Source organism: Narcine bancroftii, chromosome 4 (assembly GCF_036971445.1).
Source record: "Narcine bancroftii isolate sNarBan1 chromosome 4, sNarBan1.hap1, whole genome shotgun sequence".
In the NCBI taxonomy this organism is placed as follows: Eukaryota; Metazoa; Chordata; class Chondrichthyes; order Torpediniformes; family Narcinidae; genus Narcine; species Narcine bancroftii.
This window is the reverse complement of record NC_091472.1, coordinates 9003858-9025911: the sequence shown is the minus strand read 5'-3', so window position 1 is coordinate 9025911 and position 22054 is coordinate 9003858. Positions and strand designations below refer to the sequence as shown.

Here is a 22054-nt window from a genome sequence, read left to right as displayed (position 1 = left end):
GTCCTCACGCCCCCTCCCCCCCGTCCTCACGCCCCCTCCCCCCCGTCCTCACGCCCCCTCCCCCCCGTCCTCACGCCCCCTCCCCCCCGTCCTCACGCCCCCTCCCCCCCGTCCTCACGCCCCCTCCCCCCCGTCCTCACGCCCCCTCCCCCCCGTCCTCACGCCCCCTCCCCCCGTCCTCACGCCCCCTCCCCCCCGTCCTCACGCCCCCTCCCCCCCGTCCTCACGCCCCCTCCCCCCCGTCCTCACGCCCCCTCCCCCCCGTCCTCACGCCCCCTCCCCCCCGTCCTCACGCCCCCTCCCCCCCGTCCTCACGCCCCCTCCCCCCCGTCCTCACGCCCCCTCCCCCCCGTCCTCACGCCCCCTCCCCCCCGTCCTCACGCCCCCTCCCCCCGTCCTCACGCCCCCTCCCCCCCGTCCTCACGCCCCCTCCCCCCCGTCCTCACGCCCCCCTCCCCCCCGTCCTCACGCCCCCTCCCCCCCGTCCTCACGCCCCCTCCCCCCCGTCCTCACGCCCCCTCCCCCCCGTCCTCACGCCCCCTCCCCCCCGTCCTCACGCCCCCTCCCCCCCGCCCTCACGTCCCCTTGTCTGCTCCTCCACTCCACCTTTCCCTCCTACCCATCCCTGCCCTCTCTTTTCCTTCCCCATCCTCTCCGCACCATACCTTTAATATGGTTAACAACACCCAATGAAGGTCAGCTTTAAAATGACCAGTTGGCCAGCACTAAGTATTGTTCGTGGAGTCCATTATCCTCCCTGTGTGCCTCCAGCCAGTTGGACAGTTCTCCAGCCAAGTCACTAATATCTATTTAAAAATCCGTCTGAAACTCCATGGGGTAACATTCTGCTATTTAGCTACCTGTTAGAAACATGGGCAAGTTTGTCAGACACAAGCCTCCCTTTCAAACCGGGGAGCTCTCTTTAATCAGTTAAAAATATTCAACATCTTTAGTCTCTGTAAGAAACCAGTGATTTCTTCAAGTCATGTTAGACTGATTGCTTTATAATTACCCTCATCTCTCCTTTCTTAAAGTGGCAGTGAGATGTGCACAATTTTGCTGATACAAGAGTAGTTCAAAAGTGAGGAACTTTGTAAAATTATGTTGTGGTCATATGTAGTGTTTCCCTTTAAATCCTGATGTTGAAAGCTCCTTTACCTGAAGAGAATTTGTTAATAGAGTTATTTTATTTATGTTAATTTTCATTATTTTCCACAGTCAGTTTTCAAATTTTCACTGCAATGCTATCAACGGTGAACTTACAAAGTCACCAATGCGCACTTCACAGTCTTTTCAATTTACAAAATTCTACTTAACAAAAGTGCGGCCAAGTTGGCGTAACGGTTAGCACAACGCCTTTACAGTGCCACCGTCTTGACCGGGGTTTGAATCTCACACTGTTATAAGGACGTTCCCCCCCATGTCTGCGTGGGAATTATCTCCGGGGGCTACAGTTTCCTCCCGTTGTTCAAAACGTACCGGGTGTTATAGGTCTTTTCTTTCTTTCTTTGGCTTGGCTTCGCGGGTGAAGATTTATGGAGGGGTATGTCCACGTCTGCTGCAGGCTCGTTGGTGACTGACAAGTCCGATGTGGGACAGGCAGGCACGGTTGCAAGGGAAAATTGGTGGGTTGGGGTTGGGTGTTGGGTTTTTCCTCCTTTGTCTTTTGTCAGTGAGGTGAGCTCTGCGGTCTTCTTCAAAGGAGGTTGCTGCACTCTTTTGTGTAGTCTTCCAAAGGCGCTATTTGCCTTGGCGAGTCTGTTGTCTATCTCTTTGTCGATCCTTGCATCAGATGAAATGGTGCAGCCAAGGTAAGTAAACTGGTTGACCGTTTTGAGTTTTGTGTGCCCGATGGAGATGTGGGGGGGGCTGGTAGTCATGGTGGGGAGCTGGCTGATGGAGGACCTCAGTTTTCTTCAGGCTGACTTCCAGGCCAAACATTTTGGCAGTTTCCGCAAAACAGGACATCATGCGCTGAAGAGCTGGCTCTGAATGGGCAACTAAAGCGGCATTGTCTGCAAAGAATAGTTCACGGACAAGTTGCTCTTGTGTCTTGGTGTGTCAATGGGGTGTAAATTGGGTGGCACAGACTTGTAGGGCGAAATGGTGCCGTACATCTAAATTAAAAAACAATTAAAGCTATTTCATCACATACTTAGAACATCTAGGTATTATGCTATCCTTTGCAATAGTGGTCTCATGCTTCCCTTGTTTGGTACGAATTGATCTTTCTTTTTATTGCAATCCTATAATCTATAATCATGCTCTTTACACAGCCCCAAGAATGTTGGAGATAACTTGATAGAACCAAAGAATATTACAGCACAGAAACAGGCCCTTCTGCCTGGTCCCAACAACCTGTGCCTATACCACAGCCCTCCATGTACCTATCCAAATATTGAGCCTGCATTCACCACCAATTGGCAGCTGGTGGGTGAGTTGCTGAAGGAGGTGGTTGAGGCAGGTGCTGTTGCAATGCTTTAGAAACATTTGGTCGGATACATAAATTGGATAGGTTTGGAACAATATTTCTCAATGGGGGGGCTACAGTAAATTGAAATAAAAGTTTTCACCTTGCGTAACATTGATATTTAAATGTTTTTTTTGTGTGGCCGGTAGAAGTATAGAAGAAACCAACTAAAGTTGACTTTCACAGGGAAGGGGGCCCATAAAGGAGTCCTGGTGGGGGGTGGGGGGGGGGCATACAAAAAAAAGGTTGAGAATGGTTGGTTGAGAGAATTGTGGGCCAAGCATAGGCAGGTGGGACGAGTGTGGGTGGGCTTTTTGATAGGTTTTGGCAAGTTGGGCTGTAGGGCCTTTTTCCATGCTGTGTGACTCTCGGAGCCCATCACACTGCACCAGGTTTAATGTGACAATTAAACTTAAGACTTCAACTTGTAACTGGGCCAAAGAGTGATTCAAAGTAATTAATCAACACGGCATTCTGTTCTCATTCTATCTGAATCCTTGTTTGTTTTCAAAGAGCTCACATTGCTTCAGACTGCTGGTCACCACTGGCCTTATTTCTGTCCATGAGGGAGAGATGTTTGTTGGCCTTGCCTAGTCCAGTCTCCATGAGGCTCCAGATGTCTCTTTACTCAATCCAGTTGCAATGAGCATAAATGCTTGGCCTCTTAGCCATGTTGATGACCTGTACTAGTAAAGCATTAATTTAGATTTAGGCATACAGCACAGTAACAGGCCCTTCCAGCTGTGTTGCTCAATTACACCCAGTTGACCTATGACCCCCATGCGTTTTGGAGATGGGAGATGGGAGGTAACTGAAGCACCCAGAGGAAATCCTCACAGATAAGGAGAGAACGTACAAACTCTGTACAGATTCCACCCCGGGTGGCTGGCGCTCCAACAATGTTGTGCTATCTGCTACACAAACCGGGCCGCCTTTGGTGAAATCAAATCCTTAATAACCCTGCTGTCACAATATTGTGCCGACCTATATGAACCTACTCAAAAATTGAAACTGAAACCTTCCCTACCTCACACCTATAACCCTCTATTTTACTGTCATCCATGTACCTGTCTTAAGAGACTTTTGAATGCCCCTATTCTACCAGTCTCCACAACCACCCCTGGCAATGCATTCCAGGTAGACGCTACTCTCTCTGTGTAAAAGAAAAAAATAGCCCTGACGTCTCCCCTAAACTTTCCTCCCTTTATTTTGTTTAGATGTCCTCTGGTGTTTGCTACTCTCACCTCAAGTAAAAGGTGCTAGCTGTCCACCATCTCATAATCTTGTAGACCTCTGTTAAGTCCCCTCTCATCCTTCTTCACTCCAAAGAGAAAAATCCTAGTTCTGCTGATCTTCCTTCTAAGACACGTTCTTCAATCCAGGTAACATCTGCTCTGCACCCTCTCTGTAGCTTCAGTATTCTTCCTGCAATTAAGCGACTAGAACTGAACGCAATATTCTGTGTGGCCTAACCAGTTTTACAGAGCTGCAATATGAACTCAATCCCCTGGCTAATGAAGGCTAACACACCGTTAACCTTCTTAACTACCCTATCAACATGCGCAGCATCCAAGAGAGATCTGTGGATTTGGACCCCAAGGTCTCTTTCTTCTTCTGCAGTTAAGAGCCCTTTATTTTGAGGTTTTGATATTCCTTGCAAAAGAAATGGAAGAGGTTTAGCAGTCTGATGAGATTGGATGGACAAGCAGAACTCTGCGAAGGGGAGAGGAGCAGAGGACAAGAGATGTTTACCTTGAAGAGTTATCAGATGATTGGGTGGGGAGCCACGGGCAAATTAAAGGCAAAAGTTGTCGTCTCATGCATGAGCCCAAGACCTGGTACCTGGTGGAGAAGGAAGGGGGAGATCGCAACACAGATCAGAAAAGGAAATGCAATCTTAAAAAGGGGGGTAAAATAGCAAGGACAGAGGGAAAAGATAAAACTGAGGGAGCTGATCATTCCCGTTGAAAATTGAGTCGGTCACATTTGGAACGTGGTGGGCAGCTCTGGTGTGATCAGAAGAAGGAACCAAACCAAGAGGGAAAAATGGTGTGGGAAATGGGTAAACCTAAGCAATGAGGAATAGGGAAAATGTTGGACTGGAAAAGGCAAAAGTACAAAAAAGTAAGATTAACAGTCCAATGATCGAAGGTACCAAAATGCAGCAGGTCGTAAACAAATTGTGGCCAGGAAGCAGACTGGTGCAATACATGAAGTTATGGCACAGTTGGGTGGAAGGAAGGAGGTATGGTGCAGAGAACAATCTGCTGCAGGAGCTCAAGTGGGAGAAAAAGAACGGTGGGCGATTCGGGTCTTGGTGAAGGGTTCCCCCCCCCTCCCATGCTGGCCACACTCTCTTCACCCCCCTCCTTCTGTCAGGAGGAAGATTTACAAATGCCAGATAATGTACCACAAGATTCAAGGATACTTTCCTTCCTGCCGATATCAGACTCCAGAGTTGGCCCCAAAATAGTAAGATGCTGCTGTCAACTGATCTCTTCCTGTAACTGTACATTTATTTGTACATTTGTACTGTATTTCTTTTCTTTGGCTTGGCTTCGCGGACGAAGATTTATGGAGGGGGTAAAAAGTCCACGTCAGCTGCAGGCTCGTTTGTGGCTGACCAGTCCGATGCGGGACAGGCAGACACGATTGCAGCGGTTGCAAGGGAAAATTGGTTGGTTGGGGTTGGGTGTTGGGTTTTTCCTCCTTTGCCTTTTGTCAGTGAGGTGGGCTCTGCGGTCTTCTTCAAAGGAGGCTGCTGCCCGCCAAACTGTGAGGCGCCAAGATGCACGGTTTGAGGCGTTATCAGACCACTGGCGGTGGTCAATGTGGCAGGCACCAAGAGATTTCTTTAGGCAGTCCTTGTACCTTTTCTTTGGTGCACCTCTGTCACGGTGGCCAGTGGAGAGCTCGCCATATAATACGATCTTGGGAAGGCGATGGTCCTCCATTCTGGAGACGTGACCCATCCAGCGCAGCTGGATCTTCAGCAGCGTGGACTCGATGCTGTCGACCTCTGCCATCTCGAGTACCTCGACGTTAGGGGTGTGAGCGCTCCAATGGATGTTGAGGATGGAGCAGAGACAACGCTGGTGGAAGCGTTCTAGGAGCCGTAGGTGGTGCCGGTAGAGGACCCATGATTCGGAGCCGAACAGGAGTGTGGGTATGACAACGGCTCTGTATACGCTTATCTTTGTGAGGTTTTTCAGTTGGTTGTTTTTCCAGACTCTTTTGTGTAGTCTTCCAAAGGCGCTATTTGCCTTGGCGAGTCTGTTGTCTATCTCATTGTCGATCCTTGCATCTGATGAAATGGTGCAGCCGAGATAGGTAAACTGGTTGACCGTTTTGAGTTTTGTGTGCCCGATGGAGATGTGGGGGGGCTGGTAGTCATGGTGGGGAGCTGGCTGATGGAGGACCTCAGTTTTCTTCAGGCTGACTTCCAGGCCAAACATTTTGGCAGTTTCCGCAAAGCAGGACGTCAAGCGCTGAAGAGCTGGCTCTGAATGGGCAACTAAAGCGGCATCATCTGCAAAGAGTAGTTCACGGACAAGATTCTCTTGTGTCTTGGTGTGAGCTTGCAGGCGCCTCTTCCTGTAACTGTACATTTATTTGTACATTTGTACTGTATATGAGATGCCTAAATGGACAATTTGTAGAACAACCTAATATATCTTTAGTTCCTATGGATGCTGCGAGACCAGCTGAGTTCCTCCAGCATGTACTGTGTGTTTTTAACGCAATCATAGCATCTGCAAACTTTTGTGTTTCACTCTAGTACTGTGTCTTACTTGTTATACTAGGTATGAGATGGCTAGCTGGACTGTTTGTAAAGCAACGCCCTAGATCACTGCACCTTGTGGCGCATGACAATAATGATGAGAAAGTACCTCAGACTGGGTGGAACCTGCCACCCTCAATCTCAAGAGATTGTCTATTGTGGAGGAGAAAGGCTCTGAGTCCCATGCTAGAGAAACTCACCAGGCCCCGCAGTGTCGCTGAGTTTTTCCAGCACATTTGCATATTTAATACAATTACAGCGCCTGCAGACTTTCTGGATTCACCCCAAATTATGGGAAACATGACTTTTAATCATATCTTCTCCTGAACCCACCAAGCCATCATCTTGATCTGGTGAGTCCTGGGTGTGACCAAAACTGAGAAATTCTCCAGAAATTTAGGGCTTGGTTTCAGTTGCAGAGCTGGATAATAGTTGGGTGGAGATGTTGATGATTGATGGTGAGTAATGGAATACTTCAAAGGTGTGTTTGTTTAATTTGAAAGCTTTCTGGATAGATTGAATGTTTTGAATACAAAGAATTTCCATTTCCATGGGTCCAATTCCAAATGCCCTGTCACAATAGCAAGGCCGAGAGAGCGAGAGAGAGCGAGGGGAGAAGGAAGAAAGGAGGAAAGGACTAAGCAAAGATGTGTGGAACTTGGAGCCACTTGGAACTTTCTCCTCCACAACAGTCTCTTGAGATTGAGGGTCACAAGTTCCACCCCAGTCTGAGGTACCTAGGTCCATAAGAATCAGAATTTATTGTCGCAAACATGTCATGAAATTTGTTGTTTTGCAGCAGTGTTGCGGGTTAAAATATTCCAGTAAATTATGTTTTCTTTCTTTTTAAAATATCTTTATTGATTTTAATAAAGAACTTAGACAAAAAAATGCAATTCAATAAATTGATAGGGAGAGCTACACAAAACGTAATAAAACATTCTGTATATCAAAAACATAGATAAATTGTAAATCAAATCCAGAATTCATATTTCAAACGGTATATATTTAAAAAAAAAACCAATGTAAAGATAGAAGGAAGAAAAATATATAATAGAAGGACCAAAACTCAAAACCCTGCCTCCCTGTGTTGCCAGGTGCTATGTAGGATTAATATTAAAAGAAAAACGAAGGTTGAAAAGAAAAATATATAAAAGGGAACGTGGAAAAGATATGAGTCAGACAATTTAATTACATTGAAGTGAAATTATAAAGTAAGATATTGAGCCATAAACTATCATCTGAAATCTTATATCTGAACTATTAACTGAATAGCAAACCTTTTCCATAGTCAAACAAGACATGATGTCACACAGCCACTCATCATGAGTTGGCGGGGCAGCATTGAAGTCAAATCGCACGCCTCAAATGACATGTTTATTAAAAAAAATGACAGTTGCAAAAAGAAGAGAATGTGAGGTGGTGTCTGTGGTTCATTGTCCATTCAGACCATCGATCCTCCATCCTCCATTGGTCCAAGGAGAAAAGACTAAGTACACTCAACCGATACTCGTAGGGCATGTACTCCGATCCAGGCAACATCCTTGTAAAGCTCTGAACCCCCTCCTCAACATCTGTCGTGAGTTGATCAGAACGAAACACAATATTCTAAGTGGAACCTCACGAGGTCTTGTATAGCTATAGCATTACCTTGTGTCTCTTGAACTCTATTCCACTGTTAATGAAGGCTGACCATACACCTTCTTAACAACCCTATCAATTTTTGAGGGAGGGAGGGGCAACGTGGAGAATCCTGGTTGAGGAAGTAGTCAGGGAGCTGGAGGAGACGGAAGAAGAGTTCAGCATTGTGGAGTGTGCAGAATGTGTTGGGGTGAGGGCAAAATTGATCTTCATTAATCCTGAAGTAAAGAACAAAGACAATTCTGTGATTAGAAATCAGACCAATTCAAATAGTTCGGGCAGGTTGGATCTAGAGCACGTCAGTAAAACCACTTCCAAAATTGGATTAGTCAAAAGAGAGTGGATGACGGTAAAGGGTTGTTTTTGCAATTGGATGCTGGTAACCCCAGAAAGATTGATCATCTTTAAAACCTAGAACGTTGCAGCACATCACAAGCCCTTGTGCTGACCTATGTAAACCTACTCAACAATCTAAATCTTCTCTACTTCACACCCATAAGCTTCAATTTTTCTTAGGTCCATGTGCCTGTCTACGAGCCTTTTAAATGTCCCTATTGTGCCAGCCTCCACCACCACCCCTGGCCATGCATTCCAGGCACCCACAATCTCAGCGAAAAAGAAAACCAAAAGTCTTACCCCTGACATCTCCCCTAAACTTTCCTCCCCCCAGCTTTTACACCTATGGTGTATCTCCTTTTTGATACACCAGATCAAGTTAACGGCTTAACGGGTTCAGGAGGGGAAATGGTTAAAAATAGCGTTTCTCACAGTTCGATTGTTCACTGTCACGTGTCAGTGATCGAAGTTGTTTTACAGGTAGTCCAGTAAGACCCCTCATACAGAGTACAACAAGTAAGACAGTTCTAAAGTAAAAGTACAGGGTTGTAGGAAGAGATTAGTTTGTACAGAGCAAAGGCAACTTTATCTTACTAATTTGGGTGTGAGGTAGAGAAGATTTAGATTGTTGAGTAGGTTTACATAGGTCAGCACAAGGGCTTGTGATGTGCTACAACGTTCTAGGTTTTAAAGATGATGTCGGCAGGAAAGAAATTGCCCTTGAATCTGGTGGTAACGTGATGTGGAAGGCAAAATCAGTCATTTGGTGAATGACATAAAGACTGGTTGAGTCATTGTTAATGTAATCTTGGGCTACAGAGACATTGATGTGTTTGTGAAACCGTACTAACCTGGTGCCCCCACCAATGCCTGATAAAGAAGCAGAAGAGATTCCTCTCAGAGGCACGACAGCCTGTGGATTTGTCGTCCGCACTCCCACGAGCTCGGCAGCTGCACAGCTTCTGTGTGTTCCAGCGGTGACCCTCGAGCTTCCTTAAGCAATCCCTTACTAATCACAGAGCCCCGATGGCATAGGTGGGATGTGAGTGGGAAGAGAAAGGTTGAGAACCATTGCCGTAAATGGTACATTTTTAGGCTGGGAGTGTGTGGAAAAGAAAAGGTTCTGGAATTTAAGAGTGGAATGAGGTTGGGGGGAGGGGAGGAATGTCTTTATGACCAGGAATGAACAGTCCTTTTCCCCCTTATCATAGCCGATAAGATAAGACGAATTAGGCATCTGGATAGGATCTATCATTTTCACGAATAGAATAACCTTTAACGTGTACTCTTACGTAGAATCTGTTTAGTAGTCGACTGGTCACAGCATCCACTTGCTGTTCGTATTGCTGGTTTGTTGTCAGTGAGTAGAATTATTTGAAATTCTGTTTAGAAAGCAAGGCAGCCACGGAGGAGGGGTTTATATGTTATTTACATTTAAGGAAAGACTGGATAATTAAATGGAGGGGAGAGGATTGGAGGGGTATGGACCAGGTGCTGGTCAGTGGGACTAGGAGGGTGGGGATTTGTTCCGTCATGGACTAGTAGGACCAAACTGGCCTGTTCTTGACACGAGGAATCCTTTGTGCATTAAGGTTCCATAAACAAAGAGACCAGTATGTCCAGTTTTATAGTGGTTTTTAAAAAATTTCTAAATACATTGCATTCACAAAAAAAATCAAATGTTCAACATACATACAATTTGAGACATTTTTTTAAATCGCATGTTACTTTGCATTGCACGTTTGCTAATAACGGTGGTGGAGGCAGGTTCAATAGGATTTTTTAAGGGATTAATAGATAGGTACATGAACTGAGAAAATTGGAGGGCTATAGAGCATATAATTCTAGACAGCTGCTGGAGAAGGTTATTGGGTCGGCACATCCCTGTGGGCCGTAGATTTTATGTTATTAGTGAAACATGGAAGGTTGCATGTTAAAGTCAACCCAAGCTGTAATGGAACAAACAGCAGAACCAAAGAGCAAACAATCAGTTCTATATTGTCTTGTGCTAGAGGGAGTGAGCACTGCAATGATATAGAACCGACGTTTCGGCCCTGAGCCCTTCGTCAAGGTATGTGCAAAAAGCAAGCAGGCGACTCAATAAAGACTGAGAAGAAAGGTGGAAAAATGGGTGGGGGAGGAGTCTCGAACAACAAACAAAAGGTTTGTTGGATACGATATGGTGAGAATTGATATTGGCTCCGTGAAATGAGACAGAGGGAAAAGGGAAGGGAGAGAAAGAGACAGAACTTGAGGAAAGGAGATGGGAGGGGTGAAGATGGAGGAGGACGGGGGTTTAAAGGAAACTGGAGAAGTCGATGTTAAAGTAATCCAGGAGGATGGTGCCCTGATGGAAGATGAGGTGTCATTCCTCCAATTAGTTGGAGGTCTCATTCGGACCATGGACAGACATGTTGGCAAGGGAACAGGATGGAGAATTGAAATGGGTAGCCACTGAGAGATCCACGCTATTGCAGCAGACAGAGCCTCGGCGCTCAACGAAATGATCTCCCAGTCTCTCCGATGTAGAGGAGACCACAACGGGAGCACCGGATGCAGTAGACGGCCCCTGCAGATTCACAAGTGCTTCACTTGGAAGGACTGTTTGGGGCCACGAATGGTGGTGAGGGAAGAGGTGTTGGCGCAAGTGGAGTATCTCCTGCAGTCATGAGGGTAGGTGCCAAGGGGACGATTGATGGGGAGTGAGGAATGTTCAAGGGAGTCATAGAAAGAGTGGATCCCGCAGAAAACTGGGAGGGGAGGGGAATATGTGTCGTGGTGGGATCACATAGGAGGTGGGGGAAGTGGCAGGGGAGGATATATTGGACACGGAGGCTGATGGGGTGGTAGGTGAGGATAAGGTGAATCCTGAGCAGGTTATTAGGTCAGCACAACACTGTGGGCCATGTTCATTCCCTGATTTTAACACAAATTCAACTGCTTCACCATGTGTCAGAAGCCTTGGAAGACTGCCCAAGCTGGAATTTGGAGCAAAGAATGAGCGGGTCTGGCAGCATCTGTTAAAGGTTCCTGGTCGAGATCTTTCATCGGGTCTGAGAGTGTAAAAGTGGGGAGGGGGGGGGAGGTGGGGGTGATATGGCCAGTATAAAGAGGTGGGGGGCAGGAGATGGGGCTGGCTATTTCCCCTTTACACTCTCTGTCCTGATGTAGGGTCTTGACCTGAAACTTTGACCATCCCTTTGCCACCACAGATGCTTCTTCCAGAAGCCTTTCTGTCCATCAGGTCTGTGATGACCAGCAAACACCCCCACACACTAATCAGATTCTACATTCCCACCTTCTTCTTCCCATTCTCCTTGACCTAGGGGGGAGGGGGGGTCAAGGTTAGCATAGCAGTTAATGCGATATCATTACAGTGCCAGAAACGCAGGTTCGAATCCACTGCTGACTGTATCTCACCTGTGCCTGCGTGAGTTTCCTCTGGGTGCTTGGGTCTCCACCCCTCCCTCCAAAGGAGTACGGGGTTAGAAGGTTAATGGGTGTATTTGGCTCGTGGGCGCAAAGGCCCTGTTACCGCGCCGTCTCTCTAAATTTTAAAAACCCTACTGCTGTTCACTCAAAGTCCTTCTTTGGGGAAAAGCTGTTGGAGAAATATTCAGATATTGAGTGTACCAACATCCACCTCTGGGGAAGGCTGTGGGAGGGAAGATTGGCAGGGAGTAGGAGCAGGAATTTGATGGACAGATGCCTGAGCGGATGTGGCAATGAGAACAGTCACCTTGGCCTGACCATTACCCAAGCTGAGGGCAGAGAGAATGTTATTTCTCCTTGGTCAGTCATTAATTGAATTGAACCTTGTGGTTTTACTTGCACGTCTTTCCCGGTTGAAAATTTTCCAGTTTTTATTTTTGTCATATGGCTCGGAAAACGGCCATTCAGCTCATCATGTCAGTGCTGGCCATCCCAACTACACTAACCCTGCCCCAGCTGAATTTAATTCCCCACTCTTTCCCCGGATTCTACTGCTCACCGATTTGCCAGGGCCAATTTACGGAGCTCAATGCACCCAGTGATTAGGATGCAGGAGGAAAAATCTGGAGCACCCGGAGGAAACCCACACAGTCGCAGGGAAAGCGTGCAAACTCCACACAGCACTGGAGGCCATCGCCCAACCACCCCTCTCCTTCATCGACTCCATCTCCATTTCCTTGGAAAAGCATCCCTCCCCAGCCACACGCTCTTCATCTCTTCCCCCCACCCCCCCCAATCCCATTGGGGAGAAGATTTCTGGGTGTGAGATCGCACACCACCAGATTCAAGGACAGCATCTACCATTATTGGACACTTAAACAAACCTCACGCCAGTGAAATAATATTGTCTGCACTAACTGATCTCTCTGTTAACTCTGCAATCTGAACAGTGCTTTTACTGCTCGCCAGCTCTTCAGCGCTTGACGTCCTGCTTTGCGGAAACTGCCAAAATGTTTGGCCTGGAAGTCAGCTTGAAGAAAACTGAGGTCCTCCATCAGCCAGCTCCCCACCATGACTACCAGTCTCCCCACATCTCCATCGGGCACACAAAACTCAAAACGGTCAACCAGTTTACTTATCTCGGCTGCACCATTTCATCAGATGCAAGGATCGACAATGAGATAGACAACAGACTCGCCAAGGCAAATAGCGCCTTTGGAAGACTACACAAAAGAGTCTGGAAAAACAACCAACTGAAAAACCTCACAAAGATAAGCGTATACAGAGCCGTTGTCATACCCACACTCCTGTTCGGCTCCGAATCATGGGTCCTCTACCGGCATCACCTACGGCTCCTAGAACGCTTCCACCAGCGTTGTCTCCGCTCCATCCTCAACATCCATTGGAGCGCTTTCATCCCTAACGTCGAAGTACTCGAGATGGCAGAGGTCGACAGCATCGAGTCCACGCTGCTGAAGATCCAGCTGCGCTGGATGGGTCACGTCTCCAGAATGGAGGACTATCGCCTTCCCAAGATCGTGTTATATGGCGAGCTCTCCACTGGCCACCGTGACAGAGGTGCACCAAAGAAAAGGTACAAGGACTGCCTAAAGAAATCTCTTGGTGCCTGCCACATTGACCACCGCCAGTGGGCTGATAACGCCTCAAACCGTGCATCTTGGCGCCTCACAGTTTGGTGGGCAGCAACCTCCTTTGAAGAAGACCGCAGAGCCCACCTCACTGACAAAAGGCAAAGGAGGAAGAACCCAACACCCAACTCCAACCAAACAATTTTCCCCTGCAGCAGCTGCAACCGTGTCTGCCTGTCCCGCATCGGACTTGTCAGCCACAAACGAGCCTGCAGCTGACGTGGACTTTTACCCCCTCCATAAATCTTCGTCCGCGAAGCCAAGCCAAAGAAAAGATGTATGGGTTGACATGCTGGACTGCTGTGCAAAACAAACTTTCTCATTGTACCTCAGTATAAGTGACTATAAACCTGAACTTGAGTTTTGTGTGAAAACTGGGGTGCCAGGGCTCTGGATAGAAACTTTACTGGCTATGTCACCAGTCCACTGCTTGTGTTAACCTGTGACAATTCTTATTCACATGCCCCAAATCACTGACTCTTACTGATAGACTATGTGACTCAACGTATAGTCCACACTCACCTTCTGTGGGTCTGGACTCCTCCCCCTGCCAGACTTCACTCTTTCTTCAGATGCTTGCCTGCTTTTTGCTTATACATTGAAGAAGGGTTCAGGCCTGAAACATTGGTAATGTACCTTTACCTCCTATGGACGCTGCGAGAAAGGCTGAGTTCCTCCACCATTCCTATGTTTTTACCTCCGTCACACTGTTTGTGGACTTTCGTGTTACCTTGGTAATTGTTAAAGACTGTTTCTGCTCCGCAGTTTGTAGACTCCTGAATGGACCCCTCAACAGTGCTCTCATTGTTGCCCTTGTTTTGTTCTCACTGATCTTTCTCATTGTGACTCCATTCTCTGTGATCTTCCTCTCCTGCTTTGTGTGAGAGCTGTCTTGTGAGACTGCTCCGGAAGAATCCCTCTCTCGGTACCAGATACGAGATGAGAAATAAACTTGAACTGTTCCATGTTCCACGTTTGTTGTTTATTGTGTATCAAGATGGAATGATGGAGGTTGTTTTGCGAGCGGTCCAGTAGACATCTCATACACAGTGCAGCAAGTATAACACAGTCGAGCAGAGGGAGCAAAGGATTTTGTTTTTGCCACAAAATACTTATCCTCATGTTACTGAATAGTAGTGTGGCATGGCCAGCAGTTGGGAAAGCAATACATTAGCCTTCATTATAAAGGATTTGAGTCCAAAGGTAAAGAAGTCTCCCTACAATTATATGGGATATTTACAAGCCCATAGGTGGATAATTGTGTACAGTTTTGGTTTCCTTCACCATAAGATGTAGTAATTGATTTTAAATTTATATTTAAATTTGGGCATCCAGCACGGTAACAGGCCCGTCCGGCCCACGAGCCCGTGCTGCTCAAGTACCCCAATTAGTCTACAATCCCCGTACAATTTGGAGGGCTGTAGCACCCAGAGAAAATCCATGCAGACATGGATAGAATGTACAAGCTCCTCACCGAGAGCGCCAGATTCGAATCTGGGTCTCTGGCTCTAAAATAGCGTTGTGCCGATCGCTTCTCTTAAACGTGCCGCCCGAAATTTCATGAGAAGAATTGAAGGATATGCAGTAGATCAGGGGTGGCCAAGCTTTTAATTTAGACATACAGCACAGTAACAAGTCATTTCAGCCCATGGGTCCTTGTCACCGAATTAATCTACACACCACCCCCCCCCCCCACCCCGGTACGTACTCGTGGGCTGAACTGGCTTGTTAGCATTGCTGTATGTCTAAATTAAAAATTGAAAGGTTGGCCACCCCTGCTAGACCAAGAAATTGGGATTAAGGTGGAAAGCAATATTGATAGCTCATTTGTCTACTACTCAATTTTCCATTCCTTGTGTCCAGCCGTGCAGCACTGCCCGAGCTCACCGAAGCACTACTCCGGCACCTCTATATGAATATGCGGCCGCATATTAAACACAGGCAGGGTTGGCATCATGGTGTTTTCCCCCCCACCCCACTCCAGTTCAGAGCTATTCTGGACATACAAAGAAACCTGTTTCTTCCACGACCGGTACACTCGTCCTGCTTCCGCGTCCAACCGTTCACTCTTGATTATACAATGCCAAATACAACACGGAGGCCATCCAGGCCAGCTCTCGTGGGACATCCTTGTCTCCATTTATTTTGACGCATTGGGCATCCCTGCCATCGTTTTTGTTGGGCTCCAGCCCCTAAAAAAAAAAGAGCATTGCACACCCCTGCTTCTGTCCTCTCCATGTCATGTCAACGCATTCCAGGCCGTCTGTGACGTTGGCGCAAAATATTAACGCTAAATGTCTCGTATGAAATTTAAGGCATCTGGGTTCAATAGATTCACCCATCGTGAAATTAAACTTTGCTGTGATCCAGGGTGGATAAAGAGAGGTGATGGTTGCTTTATACACAGTTTGAATGAGTGTGTTTGCCGCTAAGAAATTTCAGGTTGATTCAGTCGTTGCAGGATGAGCTACATCATATCCTCCCGGGGGGCATCAGTGGGAGAGATCGATCGGCCAGTGTTAGGGTGGAACGTCGACCATCCTTTCTCTCCCACCAATGCTGCTCCACCTGCTGAGTTCCTCCAGCAGATTGTTATTTGTGGGGAGTCTGACTTGCAGCCCAAACAGGTCTGAGGATCATTTGCACCTAATGTGTAAGCCCACTGTTATTGCCACTGCTCTCCAGGATGGAGCACTGGCCTTTTGCAGGCTCCCAGTCATTAAATCTGCATAAACTTCCCGTGGAAATTGGGCTGGCCTGCTGACAGACATTTTACAGAGACTCATAACAGCCTTTTACTTCCAATAGATGCTGCATGGCATAGGACATAGGCACAGAACATTACAACATAGTGCAGGCCCTTTGACCTCAATGTAGTTCCGGCCCATATACACCTACCAAAAGAACAAAACTTTCTACCTCATAACCCTCTATTTTTATTTCATCCACGTCCCTCTAAAACGCCCCTAATGTTTCAGCTTCCACCACCATCCCTGGCAATGCATGCCAGACACCCACAACTCTCTGTTTAAAAAAAAAACTCCAATGCCTTTATAAACTTTCCTCCTTTCAATTTGTACATACGTCCTCGGGTATTTGCTACTCCTGTCCTGGGAAAAAGATGCTGGCTGTCCACCCTAACGATGCCCCTCTATTAAGTCTCCTCTCACCCTTTTTCACTCTAAGGAGAAAAGCCTCATCTATGAGAATCTTGCCTTATGAGGTTTATGAGCTGCGTGAACCTGCTGAGTTTCTACAGAACTCTTGTGTGTTGTGGACAAACTTGTGTTTTCTCTGCAGCGACAGGTTGAGGGGAGGGTTTGAATAAAGTTTATAAAATGATGAGATGCGCAGGTAGGGTAAACGCTCCAAATCTTTTCCCTTGGATAAAAATGCCACACATGAGAGGGCATGTGTCTCAAGTGAAGGGTGGAGGGGCGAGTGGGTGGGTGTCGTTTAAAGAAGGTGGATGGGGGAGTGTTTTTACACAGGGTGCTGGGTGCCTATAATGGGTTTTCTAGGGTGGTGGTGGAAGCAGATATGATAGTGGCATTTCAAGAAACTTCGAGATAGACATGCGGATATGAAGGGAACGTGGAGGAGCTTGTATTGCACGCAAAAGTGTTGGAGAAATGGAGCACCATTCATGGGAAGTAGATGTTTCCGGCCCTTCATCAGGAATTGGATTCATGTGCAAGCAGTAGAGTTTTACTTTAGCTTGGCCATTGTGCTCAGCACAGACAAATGGGCTGAAGGGCCTGTTCCTGCGCTATGCAGTTCTACATTCTAAAACTAGACTTGCCTCTGGTTTTTCACCAATCGTTCATTGGAAGCTCCCTGCACCTCTCATTCCTGCTCCATAACACCTTCTCCTGACAAGCCATTGTGCGTCTCTCTCTCTCTCAACTGCATCAGCCTGTGAAGGTGAAGTAACGTGTAATTTTAACTCTTAAAGGTTTTACGTCACTGTAAACTGATATTTTGTGTTTCCAAATGATGTTCTTGGTTTGTGTCGCCCAAACACCAGAATGGGTAAAATAATTGGATTGGCATGGTTAGCGTTGCAGTTAGCGCAATGCTGTTATAGTGGCCGGGGTTCGAATCCCACGCTGTCTGTAAGGGGGGGTTTGCACCTTCTCCCCGTGGTCGCGTGGGTTTCCTCCCATCCTTCCAAACGTATCGGGGGGTTGCAGGTCAATTGGTGGATGCAACTGGGGGGCATGGGCTCCTGGGCCGAAAGAGCCTGTTAGCGTGCTGCATGCCTGAACGTAAAATTAAAAACGGGCCTCAAAGTAAAATCTTGCAGATGCTATAAAGCTGAAATAAAAGTTTTCCGCCGATCAGGCAACACCTGTGGAAAGAGGAACAGGATTGATGATTTCTCAGTTTGGGATTCTGTTTCGGGATTCACGATTCCTTTATGGTCATGTACATAAAGACACAAAGCCTGTTTACTTTTGTTTGCCCCTTCAATGCAGCTGCAGAACTGCAGGACCCCCCACCTCAGCTGCATGGCTGCCATTACTTTGGGCAGAACTGCAGGATCCCCCACCACCCCCCCACCCCCACCCCCAGCTGCATGGCTGCCATTACTTTGGATGCAGCTTCAGCCATGGGGCTGTTTTTAACCACCATACATCTCTTGCTTCTTACCAATAGAAGCAACTTGCCTACCTCCATCTTATCTATGCCTTTCATAATTTTTAATGTTTCTATAAGATGCCCTCTCATTCTTCTAACTTCCAGCGAGTTCAGTCCCAGATGACTCAATCTTCTCATTGGCTAACCCCTTCATCTCTGGAATCAACCTGGTCAACCTCCTCTGCACCACCTCCAAAGCTATCCATCTTCAAGTAAGATCATAACTGCACGCAGTACTCCAGATGCGGCCTCACCAACTTGTATAGTTGCATCATAACCTCCCTGCTCCTAAATTCAATTCCTGTAGCATTGGCCAACAATCCATTTGCCTTCTTGCTAGCCTGCCTGCACCTGCAAACCAACTTTTTTTTGCGACATGAACAGGCACTCCCAAGTCCACCTGCATGACAGCATACTGCAATCACTTGCTGTTTAAATAATACTCCGATTTTCCATTTTTCCTTCCAAAGTGGATGACTTCACACTTGCCAACATCATCCTCCATCTGCCAGACCTTTGCCACTCACTTAACCCATCTCTGCAGACTCTCCGTATCCTCTGCACAATTTGCTTTTCCACTCCCGAGATCCTGGGCTGCGGTGGGTTAATGTGGGCGGAGCTCATTAACCTCAGCGACCACTTTCCTTGGCTGAGCCTGCCCCCCTTGCAGGGACATGACAACAAAGCCTGCCCTGGCCACCCCGCCCACAGCTGGCCCAAGAGCGGCGGAGGGCCACGTTCCCCACGGGAGGCCACCTCACTCTCTCCTCCTCCCACTCTAACCCGCGACTCTCCTGCACCTTGAGACCAATCAAGTTGCCCGAACTCCTGGGCTTCCCGTTAACATTTTGTCCTTTTCATTGATGTCAGGTTGGGCACAGACAACTGCGGCTCTTCTGATTATCGGCTGCATTCTGGCGATCATCTGCTTCATTCTGTCGTTCCTGGCCTTGTGTAAAGAACAGGAAGGCCTTCTGAGGGTGATCGGATTCATACTCTTCGTTGCAGGTAAGTCTCTGGACTGAGCGAGCACCCTTCCCCTCTCCAACCCTGACCAACTCAAGCCTAAAATGTTGGTTGACCAGCTGAGTTTCTCCAGCATTATGTTTTCACTTCAACCACAATGTCTGCAGACTTTCATGTTTGATTTCTTGTCTCTGCAAAAACTCTTCGAGGGATGCCTACCCTGAAAAGATTCTCTCTCACTGCTCTTCACCTGTAATCCCTGTGCTCTCAAGCTCAAGGTCCTGCCTTTGGGACGTGTGCTCCCACCCCAACCCCCCGCTCCTACCTCCTACCCCACCATTTTGTTCGGGTACCTGCTGACATTCTTCCATACCTTGATACAGGGCTCAAGCCCGAAGCGTTAGGTATGAATCTTTACATTTGCTATATGAAGGACACTGTTTGACCACCTGAGTTTCTCCAGCGTTGTGTTTTTACTTCAACCATGGTGTCTGCAGGCATTCGTGTCTTAATTCATGGCTGGAGCAACTATTTCTCCCTCCAGTGCGATCTGTGACACAACTGCTCCAGACAGACTGCCCTGCCTCACAACGAAGGGGTGGGGGCGTTTTGGAGGGTGGGATTGAGGGTACCACACGGCACATCCTGCCTCGTAACCAGAGTGGGGGGAGGGGGTGGTACCACACACTATTGTTAGCCCCTTGTGTGGCTAGTTTGAAAGCACGGAAACAGACATTTTGACTAACTTGTCTCACATCTTCCGTGACCACGAGCATCTCCCATCTCCCTATATCTGTAAAGTTGGGGAAACCATCAGTGGAAATCAGGCCATCCATTTAGGATGCAAGACAATAAGAGGTGTCGTTGGGGAAGATAGTTGGGATATTTTTATTCCCCATGAAAGTAAGAATTTTCTAGGTGAGAGGAAGGAGGGAATGTGAGGGGATCTTTTTTTTAAACACAGAGTTGCTGAGATCTGGAACTTGGTGGATACAATCAGGCACTTAAACTAAGTGGGCCAGAAGAGTGATATGGCCCTAATTCAGGCAAATGGACAAAGGGTTATCATGGGTGAGACAGGCTGAAGGGCCTTATTGTGCACTATATCATGGTCCACATCTTCGTCATTTTTCAAACTGGAAAAATGGCTGACCACTCCCCCGGTCTTGACTATAGTAGACATGCCAGATCGTGACATCAACCTGACTTCTCCGAGGCAGCCTCTGTCTCGTGATCAGGCATCTGGTTGTGGGTGGCTCCTTCCTTTGCTGTACACCGCCTCTTTCCAAGATTGGCAGGTCAGAGGGCGGAGGTCATTTTCGCTTCCCCCTCCCCACTCCCTCAAACCAAATGCCTCACCCCACCCAACCCCACCCTCCTTGAGGAAAGCTTGCGGTTAACCCCAAATTGATTCCCTCTCGCTCTTCTGCTCTGCAGTTCTCATTCAGTTGATCGGTCTGATCATCTACCCGATCAAGTTCACCGACATCCTCATCCAGAGGGGTGCCTACGAATACAGCTGGAGCTACGGCTTTGGGTGGGGAGCCACCATCCTGATGATCGGATGTGGAATTTTCTTCTGCTGCCTCTCCAAGTACAAGGATGAACTGTACGGCCTGACCAAGCCCTACTACATATACCAGAGCCCTTGATCACGGACAACAAGGACTTACTTCTGAATAACTCCTCCTGATGCTGGCGCCTTGTTCCTGCTTGTCTATCGGCACTTTTCAAATGCAATTCAAAGACTCCGTTCTTCTGTTTTTATGGCTCTTGGACATTGTATTATTCACAGTAACTGCATCTCATTTTTACGTTGTTAGTTGGCTTCAAATAGGTGGGTGTGGGAAGGTGCTAATTTCCACTTGTGGGAGTAATGACATCAGCAAATGCAATTGACATCTAGACTAAAGCCTATATATAAAATGGATACCCCTGCCTCTTCCACTTTTAGCATCTCTTACCAAATAATATGCGTTAGGCAGAAATACTGGGACAACTCGCAGCGTCCAGAGGAGGTAAAGGCCTACTGCACAACTGATATTTCAGGCCTGAGCCCTTCTACAAGGTACAAGGTGACCGACGTTTCCCATCTCATCCCTTGAAGAAGGGCTCAGGCCCAAAACGTCGGCAATAGATCTTTACCTCCTCTGGATGCTGCAGGACCAGTTGAGTTCCTCCGGCATTTCGGTTTTTCTACTGGAATTGCAGCGCCTGCAGACTTTTGTGTTTCACACTACGCCTTACACGGTCTCCATTTGGAAATGTGTGTTGTAATCGTGGGGTGGGGTCTGGAACATTTGCCACCATAGTGATTTCAGGAAGACGAGAGGTCATTGCAACACAAATTTTTCAAAAGACCATAATGTATGTATTGGATAGTGAGTGCTGTAGCTTTTATATGAATTATCAAAAGAACATTGCCCACTCATTCAATTTTGGGGCCAGGAAGAGTTTCTTAAACTTGCATTGTCCAAAAAGTATTAGCCTTGGTAACATTCAACTGCAGGTGTTTTATTAAACAATGTATAATCTATTAATTGGTTTTGGTTTATCTCCCATCTGGGCTGTTCCCCTTTTGGAAGAGGGAGGTTATTTTATTTAGACGTACAGAACGGCAACAAGTCATTTTGGGCCACGACCCCGTCTCACCCAATTAACCTCCAACCCCCAGTGGGTTTCGGACAGTGGGAAGAAACCGGAGCCCCTGGGGAAAACCCACGCAGACATGGGGAGAATGTACAAACTCCTTACAGACAGCCCCGGCCCCAATTGCCGGTGCAGCAACAGCGTTGTGCTAGCCACTCCGCCGACCATGTAGGGAAGAGGTCAGTGGAATCTCGCAAATCAGGAAGGGAAGGGCATGACGCAGATTCTTCGGTGAAGCACCCATCTCACAGGGTTCAATCCTGACCTCCGGTGTGAAAGTCGTTCCTGCTCCCCGTGACTGCGTGGGTTTCCTCTGGGTGCTGTGGATTTTTCCTACCTCACCGAGATGAGCAAATTTCCCATTGGTCACTGTGAAGGTAGGGGATAGAATCTGGAGGAGTGGAAGGAAAGGTGGGATAACAAAATAGAATATAGGTGAATGTTTGGTGTGCACTCAAAGGTGCAAAGAGCCGGTCTTTATGCTGTGTG

The 22054-nt window shown here is 47.4% G+C and overlaps 1 protein-coding gene across 1 annotated transcript; it reads left to right on the top strand.

Moving 5' to 3' along the window:
* The first annotated feature begins 18557 nt into the window (after positions 1 to 18557).
* Positions 18558 to 21452, top strand: perp (p53 apoptosis effector related to pmp22). Its single transcript, XM_069936111.1, has 3 exons — positions 18558 to 18687; positions 18821 to 18958; positions 20354 to 21452. Exons 1-3 carry the CDS (start codon positions 18558 to 18560, stop codon positions 20566 to 20568), a joined length of 483 nt encoding a protein of 160 aa, XP_069792212.1. The 3' UTR covers positions 20569 to 21452.
* Positions 21453 to 22054: the final 602 nt, after the last annotated feature.